The following is a 24,752-nucleotide window of genomic DNA, read 5'->3' on the forward strand; positions in this document are numbered from 1 at the left end:
AAACAGAAGTGTCTTGCAGTGTGTTTATTTATTACACGAGGCGGGCTTCATGCAATCAATTGGTCAGGCTAAGTAAGCCAGGCTGTACTATGCTAACAACTTTAAAAATCTCTGTGGTATAAAACAATAAAGGTTTATTTCTTGCCTAGCTACTGGTTCACTGCAGGTTGTCAGGAGGCCCTGTTCCATGTTGCTCTCACCCAGGGCCCATGCTGATGGAGCCTCCCTCTGTGGTTCTTTGCTCTCCTTCCAGCAGGGGACAGAAATGTGCACCTCTCACACTGGCCTTGACAGGCTTCTGCCACAAGTAAGGCACGTCTCTCCCACTCACCTGCCATGGGCCAGAGCGAGTTGCTCCTGCCCCTTAGGCCTTGGCTTCTAGGGCCTAAGGAAGCACCATCCATCATGCGCCAGGAAGGAGGGAAAGTGGGGTAACCACTGCCTGTATAACCAGGGTGTTCGTTATTCTGTTTCTAACTATCCAGACGGTTTGCCAGTCAGTCCTTAGAAGAACAGCACAGGAATGCCCAGTGCGGACATCTCTAGACTTAGAACTGGACCTTCAGGCATCTCTGACCCGGCAGAGCCGCCTCAATGATGAGCTGCAGGCACTGAGGGACTTGCGGCAGAAGCTGGAGGAACTGAAAGCTCAGGGAGAGACTGACCTTCCACCAGGTGTGCTGGAGGACGAGAGATTCCAGAAGCTTCTGAAGCAAGCTGAGAAGCAGGTACACAGCTCAGGGTCTGTCATCTCGGAGGGGCTTACATCTTTTTTAAAGCATGCCACGTAGAAGGTACCCAACTTACACTTCTGTTTTGCGCATAAGTCTTTAGATGTTTTACTACAGCTTGGAACAGATTTTTCCCACTGTTATAGGCCCTTTTTTTTCTTCCAAACCAAAAATGTTGAAGGAACAAGGAAGCTGGGAAAGTGAGTGTGGCAACAGGGGATGGGCATGGCCAGTGGGGTGAGGGCATTGCCAGTGGGGGTGAGGGTGTGGCCAAAGGAGAAGTGGGAAGTAGTCATAATTTCTCCTCCATATTTTTCTCCATCTCAACGTAAGACTTGGCAAATAAATACAGTATAACTTTTGGCATAAGTGGGACATTTTGTTCGAATTTTCTATGGATATCTTTTTAAGGTTCATTAACCACATCAATTGTGAAATACATTGCTAATTTTAATGCCACTAAATTTTCACTTTCATTCTTAACTTAAAGAAAAATTACACTTTGCTTATTGACATTCTCCCTTACCTTTCACCCTACAAATAGCTATACCGAAAAAAGATGAAATCACTGATTAAAAAATAGAGTATTTTTGGCTGGGCGCAGTGGCTCACACCTGTAATCCCAGCACTTTGGGAGGCTGAGGCAGGTGGATCATGAGGTCAGGAGTTCAAGACTAGCCTGGCCAAGATGCTGAAACTTCGTCTCTACTAAAAATATTTTAAAAATTAGCTGGACATGGTGGCATGTGCCTGTAATCCCAGCTATTCGGGAGGCTGAGGCAGAGAATTTATCAAACGTGGGAGGTGGAGGTTGCAGTGAGCCGAGAGTGTGCCACCGCACTCCAGCCTGGGCGACAGAGTGAGACACCATCTCAAAAAAAAAAAAAAAACAAAACAGTATTTTTAAAGAAACTATTTCCATTATTTTGGCACCTAAATACTACTGAAATTTTCAAGAATCTGCATACATATGAAATTGATTTACTTTCTCAAGAGTAGAATTTATATTTTGGTTTAGGAGTGTGTATTCATATCCATATGTAGTAGCATATGGAATTTTCCACATAGCTGCAATATTAATATTACAAATGCCAAAACATTGTTTTCTTGCAGTCCCTTTGAATGGGAATGTAAAATGGATTAGACACTTCCTGAAACTAACAGAAAATCTTGTCTATGATGTAAACTGCTCTTTTTGACCCAGAGTTGTTATTTGATCATGTCATGTATAGTACTGTCAGGAAAGTGTGAATCGTCCAGCTGACTGGAACTACTGATCCTAGATGGAACTCAGAAACTAAATGAATGAATTTCAGGAATCAAACTGACACCAGTAATCTTTAAAGAAACTTTAAGCAACAAAATGTATTACATATCTGTATCTTATCCCACCTGATAGAAGGAAACCTTCACGTTCAGTAGGACAGGTGTTTGCTCAATGTGGAGTTCAGTGTTAGGCCCTACGTTTGCCACAGCAGTGAATACAGGATAATTAGACACTGTGCTGGTTTCATAAAGGAGATGAGCCAGACACTCCAGGTCCACGAGAGCAGTGCTTCCTGGGGAGGTCATGAGAGGTTTCATGGAGGAGGTGGCAATTGAACTGGCTTTTAAAGTGGGTAGTGGAGCTTCACAGGGGTGAGAGGCCCAGGACTCTCCATTAGTAAAGGTCCAGATGGGCTCCAGACAGTGGAGGGCTGTGGGCAGGAGCCTGCAGGAGAGTAGGGCCACAGCAGGTGGAAGGTAGTCTTATGAAATGGAAGATTGAATTCAAGCAGAAATGACCTGCTGTTAGTTTGTAACCTGAATAACCATCATTTTTACTCTCTTGAGTTTTTAACTCAACAGTAGCAATAATTTCAAACTCTTGGTTGACTTTGACCTACTTCAATGTCATGGAGAAGCATCGCAGTCTTTGACTGTTATGGGTCAAAGCCTTCCAAAGCTGAATTGGAGTTTTACAACTATAGATGCAAACAGAACTTTGTGTCTTTGGTTGTTTGTTCATTTCTAGTGTGTCATGATATGAAATTCTAAATCTTTAGATATCAATAATTACTAAAACTATGGGACTTAAGTTTTTTTACTTAATATCATAATGCAAAGGTTCATCCATAAATTGCATTTCATTTTTTTTGACTGCTGTCTAATCTTCATTGTATAGAGAGAAGCTCAGTAGAGCAAAAAGTTCTTTGAAAAAAAACAAAAGGAAAAACAAAACTCTGGCAAAATTAATGAAGAGAATATACAAATAAAGAATGTTATAAAACTAATGAGGGACAGAACTATAAGTAAATTTGAGATTTAAAAAATAATTACAGCTGAGGTGGGAGAATCACTTGACCCCAGGAGTTGGAGACCAGCCTGGGCAACATAGGGAGACCTTGTCTCTACAAAAAAAAGTTAAAAAAATTCACTAGGCATGGTGGCATGCACCTGTAGCCCCAGTTACTTGGAAGGCTGAGGTGGGAGGATCACTTTAGCCCAGGAGGTAGAGGCTGCAGTGAGCTGTGATTGCACCACTGCACTCCAGCTTAGGTGACAGAGTGAGACCCTGTCAATCAGTTATGAAAAATTAAAAAATAATAAATGCATACACACAGACACACACACACATGCACTCCCAGTGCTTTGGAAGGCCAGAGTGGGAGGACAGCTTGAGGCCAAGAGTTTGAGACCAGTGACATAACAAGATCCCATCTCTATGGAAAAAAAAAAGTTAGCTGAGCATGGTGACACATACCTATATAGTCTTGGCTATTCTGGTGACTGAGGCAAGAGGATCACCAGAGGTATGAGGTTGAAGTGAGTTATGATCACCCCACTGAACTTTAGCCTGAGTGACAGGATAAAACAATTGAATACTATCAAAAGTATATGCCTACAATTTGGACATATGTCTAGGAAAATCTACTAGAATGGATGTTTGGAAAGATTAAAAAGGATAGAAAATCCTATAACTCTTTTTAAAAAAAATGGAAGCAGTGATTAAAAATCTATTCACAAAGAAAATATAAGTTCTGGATGCTTTATAAGCAAATTCTGCCACACTTTCAAAGAAGAAATTATCTCAATTTTATACAAACTCTTCCAGACACTAGAAAAAGAGAGAACACTTCCACAACTAATTTTATGTTAATGCCAACACTAGACAAAGATACTATCAAAAGGAAAATTGTAGGCCAGGCCAGTTTCATTTATGAATGTAGATGCAAGAATCCTGACTAAAAAAAATTAGTAAATAGAATCCAACACTGTATTAAAAAGATAATACATATTGACTATGTTAAATTGTACAAAGGTTTTGTTTTATTTGGTTTGGTTTTTTGATACAGTGTTTTGCTCTGTTACCCAGGCTGGAGTGCAGTGGCACGATCTCGGCTCACTGCAGCCTCTGCCTCCCGGGTTCAAGCGATTCTCCTGCCTCAGCTGGAGAGTAGCTGGGGCTACAGGTGCACACCACCACACTCAGCTAATTTATTTTTAGTAGAGACAGGGTTTTGCCATGTTGGCCAGACTGGTCTCAAACTCCCAACCTCAGGTGATCCACCCGCCTCAGCTTCCCAAAGTGCTGGGATTACAGGCATGAGCCACCACACCTGGCAGGTTTTTTAATATTAGAAAACAGTGAATTAAAAAAATACATGTTGACCATGTCAAAATGTCTAAGAATATTTTTAATACTAGGAAATATATTTATATAATTCATTACTGTAACAGATTAAGGAGAAAAATTTGGTCGACTCAATAGATTCAGAAAAATATTGAGAAAAGTCAGTGTTTCTTCATGTTTAAAAATCCCAGTAAGTTAGAGACCGGAAGTTCCTCAACTTGATAAAGAATAACTTAAAGTAAATGTGATCATAAATAGGTAAACATTAGAATCATTTTCCTTAAAATCAAACACAAGACTTTCAGTATTCTTCCATTCGACATTGTGTTAGGAGTTCCTAAACAGTGCCATAAGGCAAGAAAAAAAGTAGCAAAAAGATTGGAAAGAAATAAAGCTGCCATTATCTACAGGTGACATTGCATACATTAAAAAATTGGTAAGTTATTACAAATAGTAAGAGTTTAGCAAATAGAATGATATCTGAAAGTCTGTTGCATTTATTTACACCAACCAGAAACACCTAGACATTTAATTAAGATAATTACAACAGTATCAAAGAATATCAAATATCAAGAAATAAATTTAACAAAAATAAACAGTACAGTATAGAGAAAATCACAAAACCTACTCAGAAGAAATGTAAAAGCAAATTCATGGAGAATTTATTACATCCATGTAGAGCAGGGGTCCGTAAGCTTTTCCTATAAATGACCGTATATTAAATATTATATCAAATTATACTACAATATAATGTAATTGTATTATAATTAAATATTAATGTTAAATATTCTAGGCTCTGTGGGCCATATAATCCCTGTTGCCGCTGTTCAGCTCTGCCATAGATAAAATGTAAATAAATGATGTATTTGCATTCCAATAAAACTTTATTTACAAAAACAGGGCAGGCCATAGTTTGCCAACTGCTGATACAGAGGAAGAATTAATAATGTGGAGATGGCCAGTTCTTTCTAAAATGTACCATAGAGTCAATGTAATTCCAAGCAGAATACCCACATGGTTCTTCATGGATACTGATGCAGTTAATGAAAAAGTAAAGGTCAAAGAATGGCCAAGGTATTTTGGAAAAGAATAACAAGGAGAGGGACTTGCCCTACAAATTTATTAAACTGCTGAAATAGCGGGAATTTGTGGAGGAATTAAGAGATTGGTCATGGCATGAATACAGAGCTCAGAAACAGACACATCTGTATGGAGTGTTGCTGTGTGATGAGGGTGGTATCTGTATGGAGTATTGATGTGTGATGCGTAAGTAATAGGGGAGCAGTGAAGTTTCTAAAGTGTTCTCTGGAAAGACTGTGTGGCAGTAGTATAAGTGACCATGGCTAGAGCCGGAGGCTCCTTCCCAGTCCCCAGCGCCAGACATTTTCTCATGAGATAAAGTGAGAGAGACTTTGGCAGATCCGAACAGTATGTCTAACACTGATTGAAAAAGAAGATTAAGACCTTCTTTTAAAAGTATCATAAATATACTGTTTTCCTGAGTGGTTTTTTTAAATTGTCTTTCATTGTAGAATTCTGCTAAGATTTTTACTGTTGATGAATGGTTCAAGGTTTGGGGGCTGAGTGACCTTTGTTTTCCTTCTACACTAAAGAAATCTTTGGATTTGCTCCAAGTAAAGTAGATGTACATAGGAGTCTAGAACCCAACAACCCAAGGAAATCATCAGGGCAGACACATTGCTCAGAATCTCTGAAAACTGGCAGGCAAGTAAGAGTTGATGTTTGAGACACACATGTTCATTTTAATGATTTGTCCTTTAATGAGCCAGTCAAGAATGTGTGTTTGTTTCTAGCTGAAAAAAAATTAAGAAGGAGTTTCTTGGGAAACTTGAGCAGACGTATTTTCTGTAAACACACACACACACCTCCTAATGCAAATCCTTCCTCTCCACCTCCTATGCTGCCTTCAGCCTGGAGTGTAAACTCCCCAGGGAAGCAGCGAGGCTGCTTTTGCTCCTTTGGTATTCCAGTGCCTTAGAAGATGTTCCATCCAACCTTGGAGAAGTCTCCTTTGCCTCATTCAAGCTGCTCATCTTGTTGACCAGCCATGATTTTAGCCCTCTTTTGAGTGTTGCTTGCCTCCTGCTCACCACTAGAATAGAGGATTTCACCCTGGGGCTTACTGGTGAATAGATCAATACAGCCTGTAAAACATGATGAGAATCTGACTGGTGGGCACAGTCTGTGGCCTTAGCGTAGCTTGGCCATGAGAGGGTCCCTGCCCTGTCCTCAGGGAACCCTTGGTCCAGCTGTGCTTGGTGATGCTGGGACCAAGTTTCAGGAATATCAGGGTCTAGGGATATTATCAGATCAAATCAGTATTTCTTAGAGACCTTATGTACAACACAGTTTTGAAATCAACCCTCAACTCTTTTGGCAGACTGTTCTGAAACAGTTTTCTGCTGTTTTTGTTCTCAGCATCTCATACGATGTTCACAGCCGTGATCTAGGAAAAGAATGACAGTGCAAGAGGAAAGGTGCCCAGTTCATTCTTCCCAGGGTGCGGAGATCCCTAACACCCCTTGTTTGTTTGTTTTCGTCCCTATCATACCGACCTATCATTCTGTTCTCAGTGACAAAAATAATGATAGGAATGTGAGGCATGTTTCTCAGACATAGTATAAGGGTTGCACTAAATTGCCTTGTAAGTGGCCTCTTTGGGAGCTGTCATCTCTGTCATTCAGTGCGACCATGTGTGTGACATGGGTGGTATTTTTCACTTTCATCTCCTAATTGTCAGCATTTAATTGTTCCTATTGCAGGGCACCGCCTAAAAATGATGCTGGCTAACATACCTGACGGGTGCCATCACTTCCTGTGCCTGCCTCAGAGCCAGTGTCTTCATAAAGGTGCTGCCATAGCTGGGTGAGGGTTTTGATTCTTTAAAAATGTCAACACAACCCAACATACTTGTGTACAAAGCCGAGTGAAGTTGGCCTTGCCAGCAGAGGTAACATTAATGCCACATTGGATGTGTTTTGCTCACAAAACAGGCCTTCTGGTACCCACATGGCAGTACTCTCTTAGATGGTGTAAAAACTGGTTGCTTGGGCTCAGAACTGCCCAGGAATAATTCAAAGATCGTGGGACTGTTCAATTTGGATCAAGAGTGCAAAGATTTGAGAGAGCCAAGATCTCCTTTGTTTTGCCCAGTGAAGGATACAAGCAGGCCTTGTTCCAGTTGGAAACTGTCTGAAAAAGAGTGACACTTTAGAACTCTCCTTTGTAAAATAGTGCTTTATTTTATATTAATTTATAGTTGTTTAGTCACTAAATGATACCTGTGCATAATTCTGGCCTTGTAATAAGTTTCTGGTGATGATTAGAATCATCATTACATAGATTGCATTGATGATTTTGCTTAGAAATTATTTCTTAAGGCCAGGCACGGTGGCTCATGCCTGTAATCCCAGCACTTTGGGAGGCTGAGGTGGGTAGATCATGAGGTCAGGAGATGGAGACCATCCTGGCTAACATGGTGAAACCCCCTTTCTACTAAAAACACAAAAAAAATTAGCTGGGCATGGTGGCGGGTGCCTGTAGTCCCAGCTACTTGGGAGGCTGAGGCAGGAGAATGGCATGAACCCGGGAGGCGGAGCTTGCAGTGAACCGAGATTGCACCACTGCACTCCAGCCTGGGTGACAGAGTGAGACTCCATCTCAAAAAAAAAAAAAAAAAAAATTTCTTAATAGAAGATTTCTTTTTTGAGACAGGGCCCCTGTTACCTAGGCTGGAGTGCAGTGGTGTGACCACAGCCCACTACAGCCTCAACCACCCAGGTTCAAGCAATTCTTCCACCTCAGCTTCCCGAGTAGCTGGGACCACAGGCAGACAACACCACACTCAGGTAATTTTTTTTTTTTTTTTGTAGAAACCGGGTTTCACTATATTGCCCAGGCTGGTCTCAAACTCCTGGTCTCAAGCAAGCCTCCCTCCTTGGCCTCCCAAAGTGCTGGAACTGCAGGTGTGAGCCACCATACCCAGCCTAGAGGATTTGTGATCCTTATTTGATGAACCAGCACTTAGTTGGTTTTAAAATTAGTTTGCATACCAAGATAATGAGGGAAAAGAAGATCCCAAGGATCTTTCTATTATGATTGTGGTAGAGCCTGAGATAAACACTTTTTTTTTTGACATGGAGTTTCACTCTTGTCACCCAGACTGAAGTGCAGTGGCACAATCTCAGCTCACTGCAACCTCCACCTCCTGGGTTCAAGCAGTTCTTCTGCCTCAGCTTCCCAAGTAGCTGGGACTACAAGCACGCACCACCACTCCCGGCTAATTTTGTTATATTTAGTAGAGATGGGGTTTCACTATGTTGGCCAGGCTGGTCTTGAACTCCTGACCTCAGGTGATCTGCCCGTCTTGGCCTCCCAAAGTGCTGGGATTACAGGCGTGAGCCACCACACCCGGCCTGGGATAAACACTTCTGTTCTACTGCTTCACTAAGAGGGCGCAGCCCAGGGGAGCTGAAGAGAGACAAGGGAGGAGATGGCCGCTAGTGTGTTGCCCGCTTGCTCCCTTGGGAACAGCACCCAAAGGCCATGCTAACCACATCTCACAGTCATACCTCAGAGGAGAAATGAGGAAAAGTTGTTCTACCCATGTGCACGTATGGCTGCCAGACAATCTCATGGCACATGTTGGCTTCAACAGAAAGGCCATGGCAGGGGCCAGAGAAGGGACATAAGGGGAGACACTAGTTATACCTTCATAAAGTCCACCAGACCCTGCAGAGAGTTGATGACTGCAAGGGCATTGGGAAAGGTCAAGAGGATTTGAGCTGACATGTTAGAGGTCTCTTATTGAGAGCGTGAATGAGAGTGTTTGTTTTCTAGTTCTTGCCAAGAAAATTTCAGCTTAACAAAACATGAAGATACATCTAAAAAAAATTAAGGGCTGATAAAAGCTAACAGTCTGAAGAATTTGTATTCAGCTTTCTCCGTGCCACAGCTATTGTTTTCCTAGATCACTACTGTGAACACCTTGGGGATGCCATTAACAGTTCAGTATAAAACTCCTTTGTCAGAGGAGTTGAGCCTCATATACAAAATGCTGTCTTTTTATACACAAGATAGGGCCAAAACTCTTTAGCTAGCCTGATGATACCCAGGGAAAGAGCCATTGGTATACACCTGAGGTCCCTGTTTAGGGTCCAAGTGAAAAGACACTGTAACAGCAAGGCCAGGAGACCCATGAGTGCTTGTGGTGTCAGAGTCAGATTTCTTAGATGCTGTTGTGGCTTCACTTTCTCATTATCCTTCCCTATTTCTTTCCCTCACAACTTCTTTCTTCTTCCCATCAAAAAATAGGTAAATGAAAACAAACCAGCCTTATAAAATACCATAAAAGTATGCATGCCTGTGGCTTATGTTTTTCCCATGCACTAATAGGGTTTTATATACTCACCTATGAATTAAGAGGATTGAAGTAGATAGCCACCAAGATCCCTCCTAGTTACAGAATTTTGTGGTCTATTTGAGATCAAGTCTAATATGCTTTCAGTATAAATAAGGATTCAGAGAGATCTGTGGAAATTGAAGTCTGCATGGCCTAAAGGAACTGAACCTTTAGGGTACATGCAGTACTTTGATAATTCTGAAGTCCCAGGTGAAATGTGATTCCTGGAAGTTGTCTCATATCAGGATACTCAGAGTGCAGTCTTACACAGGTTATGCAGAGCAGATTTTTTATCACACTGTAGGAAACTATGCTGTCTTAGTCCATTTTGTGCTGCTATAACAAAATGACACAGACTGGGTAATTTATAAAGAACATAAATTTATTTCTCACAGTTCGGGAGGCTGGAAAGTCCAAGATCCAGAGGCTGCAGCTGGCAAGGCCCTTCTTGCTGTGTCATCCCGTGGTGGAGGGTAGGAGGCAGGAGAGAGATCCCACTCCCAAAAAAGCCATTTGACTAGGGCATTACACCCACACATGAGGGTGGAACCCTCATGCCTGCTTACCTCTCAAAGGTCCCACCTCTCAATACCGTGACAATCGCAATTGAATTTCAGCATGAGTTTTGGAGGGACAAACATTCAACCCGTAGCAGATGCCAAGCCCGCTGCCCCTCCGTCTTTGCTTCCTTCTGCTACTGGCAATTTCACATCAAGCAACAGTGAAAAAAGCTCACAAAACAAGGTGCATTTATCCTGCTTTCAAAATGATTTGATTCTCCCTAGTGCAGAGGGTTTTTATCATTATTTTTAACAACTCTGTGGATATATAAACTATTTGAGTTGTGTACTTTTCTCACCAGTGAAATTTGCAAAAACCAGTTGTGTGAAAATACAAACTTTCCATTGTGTGCCTTTCATCATCCACAGAAACTCATGATCACCATTGACTTCCCTCACCTGCTTCCTCCTCACTTCCACAGCCATTTGTTAACATACACATGGGTACACCAGCACCTGCACACATGCACACACGCACTAACTCTGCCACACTCACACATTGCCCTTTCATCTCCATCGTTTCCCTGTGGTATTGGGGATTTGTGAGGTTTTCAGCAAGATGACCATAAAGTGCCTAACGATGAGCAAAGAGCCTGCCGATTGCCATAAAAAATATGGCTCCCAGAAAAGCAATGAATTGAAGCCAGCAGCAGATCCTGGATCTGCCTCCCTTGTCAGGGAAAACTGTCAGGTCTCAGGGTCACACTCCTTAACCTTCCTCTTTTGTGGTCCTAAGTCTGTTTTGTAGCTCAGAATAAAAAACAGAATCTTATTTAGTGTCCTCTTGTAAAACCCCCTCAGGAAGCAGAGCAAGAAGCTTAGGACTGTAAATTAAGACTGGATTGTGCTTTTTACTCCATTAGGCTTCTTAATACAACTATGAATAAATCACTGGGCCTCTGTGTGGGTTGGGCTCCCATGATGTAAACTGGAGGTGACGCACACCCTTCTGGAGTCCGCAGCATTCGAAGTGGCTCCCGGGCCTCATAAGCCAGGCGTCTTATTGTGATTCATCGGGGTGAGGGGAAAAGCATGCCGAGAGAGGACTGGGGTTCTTCCAGAGGAGCCCCGTGGTCCTTACAAAGCAGGAATTTCTTTTTTTTTTTTTCCATAGAGTGTTTCCCTGTCAAAATGCCAAAATTCTATGGTGCTAGACTGCAGAATTGCTAGACTTTTTGTAAAGCTTAAAATAACGCAAATGTTAACACTCTTAAAAGTGAGATCTATTTTTAAAATTATGCCAAAGATATTAATACACTGCATTCAACAAAATCTTAATGATTACAGAAAAGTATCCAGCACTGAGGTTTAACTACCTACAAAATTGTTTGGTATTGATTATTAGCAGCTGATAATAATTCTATATGTTTTGCCACCTAATTTGTGGAGAAAGATATAGATACAGATATAAATATAAAAACATAGAGACAAATACAGTCTTCAGTAAAATATATTCTTATTCAGCAGGGAAGGAAATATCTTCCAGTGTTCCCTGGTCAGCTTTATTTTTTTGTAAAACAAAGCCAAGTTTCAAAGTAATTTTATAGTCAGCATAGAAATGCTAGAAGTTGAAAACGTCAGCAGCCATTACACTACTTAGAGGGACTGCCAAAAGATGTCTCTGCAAGGGATAGGATAGATCTCTATGTTCCGTTCCTGTGGAAGGTGGCAAAGACGGAACAGGGTCCTGCGAGCCTGTCCTATTTCCTATCTGATAAAATCACTTCTAGGTAAGAAAAGTGGGTTAGATTTTCTTACCTATGCATGATTCATTTCCTTCCCCGACTTTTCCTGATATATCCCTTGTTAAATCAGTCAACAGATGTCTGTTTTAAGAGTGATTTTTTTTCTTATGGTATTTCATGAAGAATTTGGATAGCAGCAAAATTTTTAGTGTATTTACTAATTTAGTAATTTGACATACCATAGCAAGATAGAAGTCATTTCTCAGTGTGTACTAAGTCAACAGTTCCTTATCTGGGACCTAATGAAAAATTACCCATTTACTAAAGATAGGACTTCACAAAGTAACTAAAGTATCACATTGGTCACCCTTGTATTTGAATCACATAAATTCACAAGCTCCAGCTGGCAACTACATTATCTCATCAATTACAAAGTAATCAAGAGAGAACTGTTACTTAACAAATATAGGCTGCTTTTATAGACAAACTCTTTCAAAACAGGGAGAGGAAATGGGGGGGGGCAGTAAAAAAAATACCTGGAAAAAGACACTGTGTGATGAAAAAAATCAAAACTTATTGCAGTAGATGATGATTAGCAAAGTACTAGGGATGCCCCATTGTGGGTTATTTAGCTTTCCATAAAATAGTGTGAGTATAATTGATTCTTTATAAGTATTTGCTGAATAAAGAGTTTTCATAAAAGCTCATCTTTCCTAAAAGTGCAACAGTATTTTTATTTGCAGATTTAAAGTGAGTTTAGGATATTTTTGCTTTGAGAATATTTTAATTTTTAAAAAAATGTTTAAGTAACACATGGTTATTATAACAAATTCAGGTGATGCGGAACTATATAAAGCAAAAACTAGAAGTCCTTCTCGGAGTTGTACTTCCCAGAGGTTACCACTGTTGACAATTTGGTGTATGTCCTTCCAGCTATTTTTTTATGCAACGTGTGTATGTTAGTGTTATTTGAAAGAGTTGTACAAAAATGGGGTCATAAAGATAGATTGTTCTGAAATTTGCTTCTTTCCCTCACTTAATTCTAATAGTATGTGATGAACAGCTTTCCATATTAGTAAATGTTACTGTGACTCATTATTTTAATGCATTCATTTGTGTAGCTCTATCACAGTTATTTAATATTCTAATAACAATTTCCCAAATTTTCTATTATGAACAATGTGGAAACACACACTTCTATGCATATTTTTGCACCTTTCTGGTCACACTAGTATTCCTAAAGCATAAATTCTGCATAAGAGAATTGCTGATAGTATCAGTTTGGCTGTGAACCATAGTCAAAGATCTTGTCTTTGTCGAGTCTTTTAAGCCTGAAGACCTTGTTTGATTTCCTGGCCTTAAAGGTGTCTGAAACAGTGGATGCACGTGGGGTGACCAGGTCCTTAATTGCCCTTTTTGCCAGCACCAGTCTTATTTCCTTCTAATGTTTCTAACTGCTTAAGTTATAACAGAAGCAGTTGGCTTTTCAAGTCTAGAAGGATCGCAATTGTGGGACTATCCATCAGCTTAGATTGCAGGCGCAGGCTACCCACCACCTTTAGACCTTTGCCTAAGCTGTTTTCTCTTCTACCTCTTTATGTCAACTGCTTGGTTCTGGCCTGAGTTGATGTCGACGTTGATCTCTCTCTCTCTGTCAGGTACAGTAAGAGGCAGCTTCTCAAAGCACTGCTGGTTAGCTTAGTTTCCCCAACATCCCCAGTGAGAATTGGGAGGGAAAGTGAACAGGAAAGTTACCCTGTATTCACAGCAGAGATTTTGCTTAGAATGCCTTCTCTTAAAGCAGCTTTCCAAAAAATTGACAGACGCCAACTCACATATTTATAAGGCCCCACTGTCCCTCAAGACACAAATAAATTAAATTAGATTTGTATATCTGTCAGATAGAGGGTGGGTGCAGTGGCTCATGCCTGTAATCCCAGCATTGTGTGAGGCTGAGGTGGGTAGATCACTTGAGGTCAGGAGTTCAAGACCAGCCTGGCCAACATAGTGAAACCTGGTTTCTACTAAAGATGTAAAAATTAGCTGGGCATGGTGGCAAGTGCCTGTAATCCTAGCTATTCTGGTGGCAGAGGCAGGAGAATTGCTTGAGCCCAGGAAGTGGGGAGGTTGAGCCGAGACCGTGCCACTGCACTCCAGCCTGGGTGACAGAGCAAGACTCCATCTCAAAAAAAAAAAAAAAAAAAAAAGGATTTGTGTATCTGTCAGATGGAGATAGCAACTGTTTTTAAGTATGTATTGGCAAGATTGATTTAAGACGAGACCACTCCACCTTATTAAATGGATATGTATTATATAATGAAGTCTCCAGCCATTTGATTTAATTAATTCCTTTTGTAAGACAACATTGCAAGTAACTTCTGCAAATATAGGCAGTTGTCAGAAATAAACGACTGGTTCAAAAAATGTATTGAGCACCTGAGCCTTTATGAATTATGTTAAACAGACACATCCTTTGCCCTCCTGAAGCTTTTGGGCCCAGTGTAAACATCTCAGCCACCAAGGCAAACCTTGAGCCATACCCTAAGTTAATAACTAGGCAGCCTTTTAGCATACCTACAAGAGGGAGTCAGTGCCTTGGGTGGAGGACAGCAAATGGGGAAAAGAGTCATCGTGGCCCTTTTACCCCATGACGACAGTCCTCACCGTGAATTACGTAACTTTCTAATATGAGTGTAGGAGGAGTAACAAGTAGCACATTCATAATTTAAGCCTTATTTTCTATTTCACAGTTTGTTTACATAGCTAAAGAATTGTCTTTCTATTTAATACTTACTGATAAATAAACGTAAATTTGGATTTTATATCAGGGAAGCTTTATTCAGTATTTTACAATATTAGGTGTTTTTAAAACTCAAAGTACAAATTAACATTAGTTTTTCCCTGATAATGGAGTAAGATAAACAGTTACATGAATATACTGATGTAGGCTTATTGTGGAGAGTTTTTTTAAACTATATAGTACATGCCTGCATTTATTTATCTCCAAATCTAATATAGCCACATGTTCATTTACCAAGGTTTTTAAATGTTAAATCCCACTGAATGAACATCACAGCCTAGAAATAATTTAAATAGGTGATTGTAGAGGGTTTGTTAGATAATTAAGCCGTAGCTACTAAGTAGAGTGTTATGAAATCATTAAAAGTTACAGGCTTCTGGTTTCTGGTCCAACATATAAGGAGTTTGAAGTCTTCAATCTAACAGCAAATAAAAAAATTGAACAAAATGAAAAATCATTTCTTCTTAGATCAGTCAGAGAGGTGAGGTCATAGGGCAAACTACTGCCCCCACAATTGGAGAGACAGGCAAGCAGAACAAAGAATCACAACTTACTGGAGCAAGAACCTGTGAGCAGTGACCTCTGCAGGAACCAATACTGAGGGAAGAAAACCTAAACTGTAATTAACATACTGCTGGAGGCTCACTGTAGAGAAGTCCGAGAGTTAAAAACTGCAGGGGTACCCAGTCATGAGAAGTCAGGGGCTCTCCACACTTTTGTTCGTTTTACTTCCAGGAGCTTGACTGGGTCCTCACGATGGATGTCGAAGAAAAATCTTCCCCTGATTCTGGCAAAGGGAGGAAAAAAGTAGCCATTTGAAACACACAAAAGCATTCTGGTTTTTTTTATCAAGGCCTGCCCTCAGGAGAAACTATATTATCGGAACTTAACTGACTTTGGTAAGGGAAATACTCAACTCTAGCCCCCTCTAGTCTTCCATGTGGAAGAAGGGGAATACCCAACTCCAGCCCATCCTAGATATTCTGTTCCTCCTAAGGACGGGGAGAGACTGAGAAGCACTTGTGAAACTCGTAGCCCAGGAGCACAGGCTACCACAGAGCCAGAAAGCTCATAAAACACCAAGCAAAATAAATACACACACACAGAGAGAACATTACACCTAAGCATATCCAAACTGCAGAAAATTAAAAATTAAAAAATTTTGAAAGAAGCCAGAGGGGAAAAAACTTCCTTATAGAAGAGCAAAAATAAGTATTATATCTGACTCTTCCTGAGAAATCATACAAGCAAGAAGAGAGTGAGATGCAGTAATTTAAATTGTTAAGAGGAAAAAGAAACCAACCTAGAATTCTGTACCCAAGCACAAAATTATTCTTCAAAAGTGAAGGAGAATAAATATTTTTTCAGACAAACAAAAATTGATTTGGGAAGTACCAACACCGTGGCAATATTGAGTCTTCCTATACATAAACATGGAATATTTTTCCATTTATTTAGTTCCTTTTACATTTTCTTTCATCAGAGTTATGTAGTTTTCCTCTGTAGACTTTATACGTATTTTGCTAAGATTTACAAGTATTTCACGTTTTGGATACTAATGGAAATGTCCTCAATTAAAACCACAAAAGGCAGTGAAAGAGTAGAAGACAAACATAGGAACAAACAACAAGGGCAGCAAATAGAAAACAGTAACAAATTGGTAGATATTATTCCAGCTGTTTCATTAATCACTGTAAACATCAGTGGTGTGAATATACCAATTAAAAAACAGTTTGTCAGAGTTGATCAAGAAAGAACCAGCTGTATTTTGTATATAGGAAGCCCACTTTAAACATAAAACACATATGGACTAAAAGTAGACAATGCTAATACTAATCAAAAGAAAGTGGGAGTAGCTATATTAATTTCAGATGGAGCAGACTTCAGAGCAAGAAAAGTTATCCAGGATTTAAAAAAAAAAAAGTATGACATAATGAATAATAAAGAGATTAATTATCCAAGAAGGGACAACATTTTTTTTTTTTTTTTTTTGAGATGGAGTCTCACTCTGTCACCCAGGTTCCCAGGTTCAAGTGATTCTCCTACCTCAACCTCCTGAGTAGCCGGGATTATATGCACACGCCACCACACCCGGTTAATTTTTGTAGTTTTAGTAGAGACGGGGTTTTGCCATGTTGGCCAGGCTGGTCTCGATCTCCTGACTTCTGGTGATCCACCTGCCTCGGCCTCCCAAAGTGCTGGGATTACAGGCATGAGCCAGTGTCCCCGACCAGGATAACAATTATTAAATATCTATGTGACTAACAGCACCAACTATATATGAGGCAAAAAAAAAAAAAAAAAACCTACAAGGAGAAGTGGATGAATTCATTATTATCCTCTGTCAGAAATAAAAAGACCCAGCAGGCAGAAAATCAGCAGACATAACTGAACTCAACAGCACTATTACTTAACTGGATATAATTGATATCTATAGACTACTTAATTTAATGACAACAGACGACGCACTCTTCTTAAGCTCAATTGGAACATTCACCAAGATACCACAGTCCAGGCCATAAGGTATATATTTACACTGTCTGCTTTTACCACAGTGGAATTAAACTAGAAATCAGTAACAAACATAGCTGGAAAATTCCAAAATACTTGGAGATTAAGCAGCACACTTCTAAATAACAGATGGGTCAAAGGAGAAATCTTAAGAAAAATTAAAAGATATTTTGAACTAAATGAAAAACAACTTAATCAAAATTTGTAGGATTTTGGAGGACAGCCACTGAGTCTGTCACAGTGCCTGGCCTCTACCAAACAATTAAGGAAAAAACTTTATCAACTCTCTGCAATCTCTTTTGGAGAACAGAAGCAAAGAGAATGCTTCCCAACTTCTTCTGTGAAGCCAGCATTATCCTAATACCAAAACCAAGCAAAGATAAGGAAACTACAGCCCCATATCTCTTGTGAACATAGATGCAGAAATCTTTAACAAAATATTAGCAGAGCATATCCAACTATGTAGAAAAAGAATTATATACCATGACCAAGGGAGATTTATCCCAGGTGCGCAAGGCTGATTTAACATTCAAAATCAATTATTGTAATTAATCACATCAACACCTGCTCATGCTAAAAATAACTCCCAGCAAACTAGGAATAAAAGGGACCTTAAAGAACATGTAGAAAACTCTACAACTAACATCATACTTAATGCTGAAAAACTAGAAGCTTTCTTGCTAAGACTAGGAATGGAGTAAAAATGTCCCCTCTCACGTCTTCTTTTCTGTATCACACTATAGATCTTAGCTGATGCAATAAGAAAAAAAAAGGGTATACCGCTTGGGAAGGAGGTCAAAATTGTCTTTGTCTTTGTTTGCACATAAGATGGTTGTCCATGTAGACAACCTGAAAGATTTGACCAAAAACAAAACAAACAGAAACAACTCTTGGAACTATTAAGTGATTATAACAAGGTTGTAGGATATAAGGTTAATATACAAAAGTTAATCACTTTTCTATATACCAGCAGTGCACTAGTGGAATTTGAAATTAAAAACAATGACATTTCCATTAGTATCCAAAACGTGAAACACTTGTAAATCTTAACAAAATACGTATAAAGTCTATAGAGGAAAACTACATAACTCTGATGAAAGAAAATGTAAAAGGAACTAAATAAATGGAAAAATATTCCATGTTTATGTATAGGAAGACTCAATATTGCCAAGGTGTTGGTACTTCCCAAATCAATCTATAGATTTAATGTAATTCCACTCAAAATCCCATCAAGTTATTATGTAATAGTCAAACTGATTCTAAAGTTTATATGGAGAGGCAAAAGACCCAGAATAGCCAACACAGTATTGAAGGAGAAGAATAAAGTTGGAGGACTGATGCTACCTGACTTCAAGACTTACTATAAAGCTGTGATAAAGCAGTGTGGTATTGGTGAAAAAATAGACAAATCAGAACAGAGAGCCTAGAAATAGATTGACCCACTTAAATATACAGTCATCCTTTAACATCGATGGTGGGGATTGGTTCCAGAACTCCCCATGGATACAGATGCTCAAGTCCGTTATATAATATGGTATAGTATTTGCATATAACCCACATCCTCCCATATACTTTAAATCATTTCCAGATAACTTATAACACCTATTATAATTTAAATACTATGTAAATAATTGTTATGCTGTATTTAATGACAGTAGTAATACAGTATAATGTAGTAATAATAATGTCATTAATGGAATACTGACAAGGAAAAACAGTGTCAGTACAGATGCAACCATCCATTTTTTTCCCAAATATTTTCTATTCATGGTTAGTTGAATCCATGGATGTGGAACCCACAGATACAGAGGGCTGACTATATTCAACTGACCTTTGACAGAGGAGCAAAGAAAATAAAAAAAGATCATCTTTTCAACAAATGATGCTAGAAGAACTGGACATTTATTCACGTGCAAAAAAACATGAATCTAGATATAGACCCTTCTACACCCTTAACAAAAATTAACTCAAAATGATCACAGACCTAAATGTAGAATGTAAACTATCAAACTCCTAGAAGTTACCCTAGGAGAAAATCTAGATGACCTTGGGTACGGCAATGACTTTTCATATACAACACAACATCAGAGGCATGATCCATGAAAGAAATACCTGATAAGCTGGACTTCGTTATAATTTAAAACTTCTCTGTGAAAGACACTGTCAAGAAAAAGAGAAAACAAGCCACACATTGGAAGAAATATTTGTAAAAGTTATGTCTGATAAAGGACTGTTATCTAAGTTACAAAAAACTCTTAAAACTCAACAATACAAAACAAACATCCAGTTTAAAAATCGGCAAAAGACCTGAACAGACACCTAACCAAAGCAGATGACAAACACATGAAAAGATATTTAACATCATATGTCAATAAGAAATTGCAGATTAAAGCAACAATGAGATACCTCTGCATACCTGTTAGAGTGGCCAAGATGCAAAACACAGACAACACGAAATCCTGACAAGGACGTGGAGCAACAGGAACTCTCAGTCATTGCTGACAGAAACACAAAATCATGCAGCCGCTTTAGAAGACAGTCGTAGATTTCTTATAAAATTAAGCAGATTCTTACATACAATTCAGCAGTTGTGCTCCTTGGTATGAGTTGAAAATTACATCCACATGAAAACCTTTGCATGAATATTTACAGCAGCCTTATTCATAATAGCCAAAACTTGAAAGCAGTCAAGATGTCCTTCAGTAGGTGAATGGTTAAATAAACTAGTATAGCCGGACAATGGAATACTCTTCAGCACTAAAGAGAAATGAGCTATCAAGCCATGAAAAGACATGGAGGAAACTTAAATGCATACACGAAGTGGAAGATGCTGGTCTAAAAAGGCAGTATACTGTATCATCCAACTGTATGACACTCTGGAAAAAGGAAAGCTGCAGAGCCAGTGAAAAGATCAGTGGTTGCCAGTGGTCAGGAGGAAGAGAGGGAGGAATAGGCAGAGACCAGGAGAATTTTAAAGTAATGAAACTCCTCTGTATGATACTGTAATGGTGGGTACATGTCATTATACTTTTGCCAAAACCCATTGAATGTACACCACCGAGAGCGAAGCTTAATATAAACTATGGATTTGGGGTGATAATGAAGTGTCAATATAAGTTCACTGATTGTAACAAATGTACCACTCTGATGGAGGATGCTGATAGTGGGAGAGTTTATACATGAATCAGGGCAGGGAGTAAATGAGAACTCTACTTTCCACCCCATTTTGCTATGAACCTAAAACTGCTCTAATAAATAGACTGTTTTTCAATGTTATGTGAGGAAGGTTTAACCTGTGAAAAAACAATATATTGTTGATTTTTAATAATTATTAGACAATTTCTGTTCTTTGCTGTTTTTCTCTGCCACTGGTCTTCACCCGTTTTTTTTTGTTTGTTTTGGTTTTTGAAACAGGGTCTTGCTCTGTCACAAAGGCTGTAGTGCAGTGGTGTGATCATAGCTCACTGCAGCCTCAAACTCCCAGGCTCAAGTGATCCTTTCACCTCAGCCTCCTGAGTAGTTGGGACCACAGGCACATGCCACCACGCATAGCTCATTTTTTTTTTTTTCATAGAGAAAGTGTCTCCCTATGTTGTCCAGGCTGGTCTTAAACTCCTGGCCTTAAGCAATCTTCCCACCTTGGCCTCCCAGCCTGGACTTCATCTGTTTTGTTCATAACTACAACCCTGCCTCCTAGTACAGAGCCTGGCATATTGTAAAAAAAAAAAGCAACAGTAATAGCTTCATTCTGAAATAGTACAGTCAATGATGTGTTGGGTACTGCTCTGAGTACTTTACATATATATGTACTCATTTAAATTTCACAACTTTGAAGTAAATACTTATTCCCAGTTTACAAATGGAGAAACTAAGACACCAGAAGGTCAAGCAACTTGCCCAGATTTACATCGCTAGTAAATGGTAGAAATGGAATTTGACCCCAGGCCGTATGACCTGAATGTTTGCTCTTCACCAACTTATACCATCTTTCCTTAAAAGGCAGTCCACAAATATTTGTTGATTGGGTGAATGAATGAGTGAATGAATATGAGTGAAAGAATGAAATGAAGAGACAACTTTTAATATAGTATCATTAGTACATTTTTATTTTAAAATGTGTTCATGCACAGTACCCAAATGTTCATTATTACTAACATGATAAATTGTAGTAAAGTCATACAGTGGAATACTGTATAGCAGTGAGGAAAGTGAGTTACAACTACATATAACAGCGTGTATGATTCTCATGAGTATAATGTTGAGCGAAAGAAGCCAGACCCTAAAGAGTATCTGTTTACTGTTGCATCTGTACCAAGGACAAAAGAGGCACATTAGAAGTCAGAATGCCGGGAACCCTTGGGGCAGAGCTGGAAGGGCACCAAGGGGAACTTCTTGGAAACAGGAGTGTTCTCCCCTTCATCCGGTGCTGGTTACATGGGTGTGTTCAATTTGTAAAAGTTATTTGAGCTATACACGTATATGTGCAGGGTGTTTTTTTTTGTTTTGTTTTGTTTTGTTTTGTTTTGTTTTGTTTTTTGAGACAGAGTCTCGCTCTGTTGCCCAGGCTGGAGTTCAGCGGCGCAATCTCGGCTCACTGCAAGCTCTGCCTCCCGGGTTCAAGCCATTCTCCTGCCTCAGCCTCCCGAGTAGCTGGGACTACAGGCACCCGCCACCACGCCTGGCTAATTTTTTTATATTTTTAGTAGAGACGGGGTTTCACCGTGTTAGCCAGGATGGTCTGGATCTCCTGACCTCATGATCTGCCTGCCTCAGTCTCCCAAAGTGCTGGGATTACAGGCGTGAGCCACCGTGCCCAGCATGTGCAGGTTTTTTGATTGGTAAATTCTACTTTAAATAAACAGCTTTTTAAATGGCTAAGTTAGAAAAAAAGGGTCAAAAACATAAATAAGACGTTGAAAGTGTATTTGCCCAAAACATTCTTTAACTGTAGATATTTTTTGGAAACAGTGCTGTGAATAATTTTCAGTTTCATTTTTGAGAGTTCTTAGGTTTTCAGATGTAATAAAATTGTCACATATTGCCTGTGTAATTAGATTTCTAAAATGTGATTAAAATGAACTTACCCCAAAATCCACATATGCTCAGCATGAGTTGGTCATGTGGGTGTTGGCCCCGATGGGTGTTAAAGGGACACCAGCCCACTGGCTGCCTTGCTTGCCCTCCTGACTTTAGTCCACAATCTTTCAAGCTTCATAGGGTGTCTCCAGGGATTTCTAATCAGTGTTTTGTGTTTTTCTTACATTTTTATACCCTTTTCCAGGCTGAACAATCCAAAGAAGAGCAGAAGCAAGGTTTGAATGCAGAGAAGTTGATGAGGCAAGTCTCCAAGGACGTGTGTCGGCTCCGGGAGCAGAGCCAGAAGGTGCCTCGGCAGGTGCAGTCCTTCAGGTGAGTGGCCCCATCCAGGACAGCTTTTGGGCTGCCCTCACGGGGTCTGATTGTGTAGGAATTCACCTCAGTGCGGTAAAAGTTAATATTAGGATCCAAGACAGAAATCCTGTGTTCTCTACCTTGAATATATAATTTTCCATTTGCACCTGAGGTGATAAATGTGACTGGCAGAGTTAAAGGCTGATGAAAGCCTAACTCCCCACAGGAACCCAGGGTGTCCCCAGCTCTTAGTAGCTGTTAGCACGTCTCACTGGGCTACCTTGACACAGGATACAAAGGTACAGAAAATTCAGACATCTTTGGGGTTTTGTTCACTCATTTTAAAGACATTCCTTGGGCAGCCCCAGAAACCTTGCACCTTGTCAGGCCCTGAGATGTGGAGGCTAAGAACATGTGCATTCGTTCGCTCTTCTGGGGGGCTCTAGGCTGTAGCAGGGACAGGCAGGTAACCAGGTCATTGCAGTGCATGTGGAAAGAGCTAACTAAAGGTATAGGTAGGGACCTGTGAGAGATGTGGAAGGAGCCTCGATCCGTATGGGGCAGGTGCTGGGGCTGCGGGCAGCAGCAGAGGAGATGATAAGAGAACCCGTCATGGAAGGATGGCTGCAAGCTCCTTAGGCACCCAGGGGTGGCAGTTTTGAGTGGGACATTGAGGCAGGAAGAACAGCATGGACAGAGGCACAGACCTTAGAAGTCAGTGCCAAGCTCTGGCGCATGGGGAGTTGCCAGCTGGTGAGCCTGCCTGGGAGAACTGGGCTCAGACCACGCAGGCATTGGAAGCTGTGCAGAAGGCTTCCATCCGCGGTCTCTGATGGGGCGGCCAGCAGGGCTCTCCGTGCACAAAACCAGATGATGGGGATGGGTTTTATGTAGGGCAGATATCAGAGGCATTGTGGAGAGTGGGCTGGGGAGAAGCGGGTAAGGGTGGCCAGTTAGGTTCACGGGAGGTTTGTGGGGGGCAGTGACTGCCCTGTGGTGCCAACGCTCGAGATGGAGAACGCTGGGGAGCAGGGGTGTGGGGAGGATGCTGACCTCTGCCATGGCACACCAGGCAATGCCAGCAGGCCAGCGAGGTAACCATGACCAGTAGACAAGTGGAAATAAAAATCTAAAGCCAGGGTTAGGGGTCAGGATAGAGATTAAAAAATGGGAGTGCTCATCTTCAATGCACTGGTCTCATCAGTGGAAATGGACCAGACATCCCAGAAAATGTGAGGTGACTGGGAAAGGAGGTCTGGTGGGCACCAGTCACTGAAGGGCTTGCCCCAAAAGAGATGTTAGATGGAATGGCTGGAGAGGTCAGAGGAGAACCAGGAGCCTGGGGCCAGAGAGTGGGGAGAGGAGATTGATGGAGAGAACTGAAAAGTACATCCGGGATCCCTGGTGAGCATGCTAGATGGTTTCAGCCCCGTTGGAGGGAGCTCAGCAAAAAGGTTTGTTCCTATTGTGTTTTTAGTTGGTTTTGGTTAAGGTTTTGTATAGATGAGTCTTTGGAAAGCGTTTAAGCATAAAGGGGAGAAGCCCGGAAAAAGCGAGTGTTTTTGAAGTGTGGGGAAGCTAGGTCACGTAGTGGAGCAGGGACAGCTATGGCAGGCTGGGGTCTGGTGCCAAGCGGGAGGGCAGGGCCACACACCGTGTGGCAGCAGCAGTGTGCCTTAGTGGGCTCACAGCCCTTTCATTTTTCTGCAACACCTTGTGGTAGAGAGGTTTTTCCACCCTCTTTTCTGCTAAAGAATCACATTTGTGACTTTCAGGGAGTGCCACTACTTGGGTTTTAGAACTGCAGGTGAGGGGAACCCATCCATGTCCCTGGTGCTGTGGTCACTTAGGGAGTAAGCAGCATTGTCTAGCATGGAAAGTCACACAACTCGCAGTTGTTGCTGAAACCCGAAGCAAGGAATCCATGAACATTCCCAGCTTCCCTTAAGATACGAAGCCATTATATCACCAGGCAAGTGATGAGAATGATGAGATGGACCAGGGTGAGACAGAACATGCTGGAAGCGTGGGATTTGCAT

General features: G+C 40.7%; 1 protein-coding gene across 1 annotated transcript in view; it reads left to right on the plus strand.

Annotated features, from left to right (window-relative positions):
* The window catches only part of WWC2 (WW and C2 domain containing 2), a 225,794-nt gene that overhangs the window by 196,827 nt on the left and 4,215 nt on the right, over positions 1-24,752 (plus strand). The window contains exons 21-22 of the mRNA XM_030816353.1: positions 486-728; positions 22,604-22,731. Of these exons, the coding sequence (XP_030672213.1) occupies positions 486-728; positions 22,604-22,731 (371 nt within the window). The remainder of the gene's footprint in view (positions 1-485; positions 729-22,603; positions 22,732-24,752) is intronic.

Source organism: Nomascus leucogenys, chromosome 7b (genome assembly GCF_006542625.1).
Source record: "Nomascus leucogenys isolate Asia chromosome 7b, Asia_NLE_v1, whole genome shotgun sequence".
Lineage (NCBI taxonomy): Eukaryota > Metazoa > Chordata > Mammalia > Primates > Hylobatidae > Nomascus > Nomascus leucogenys.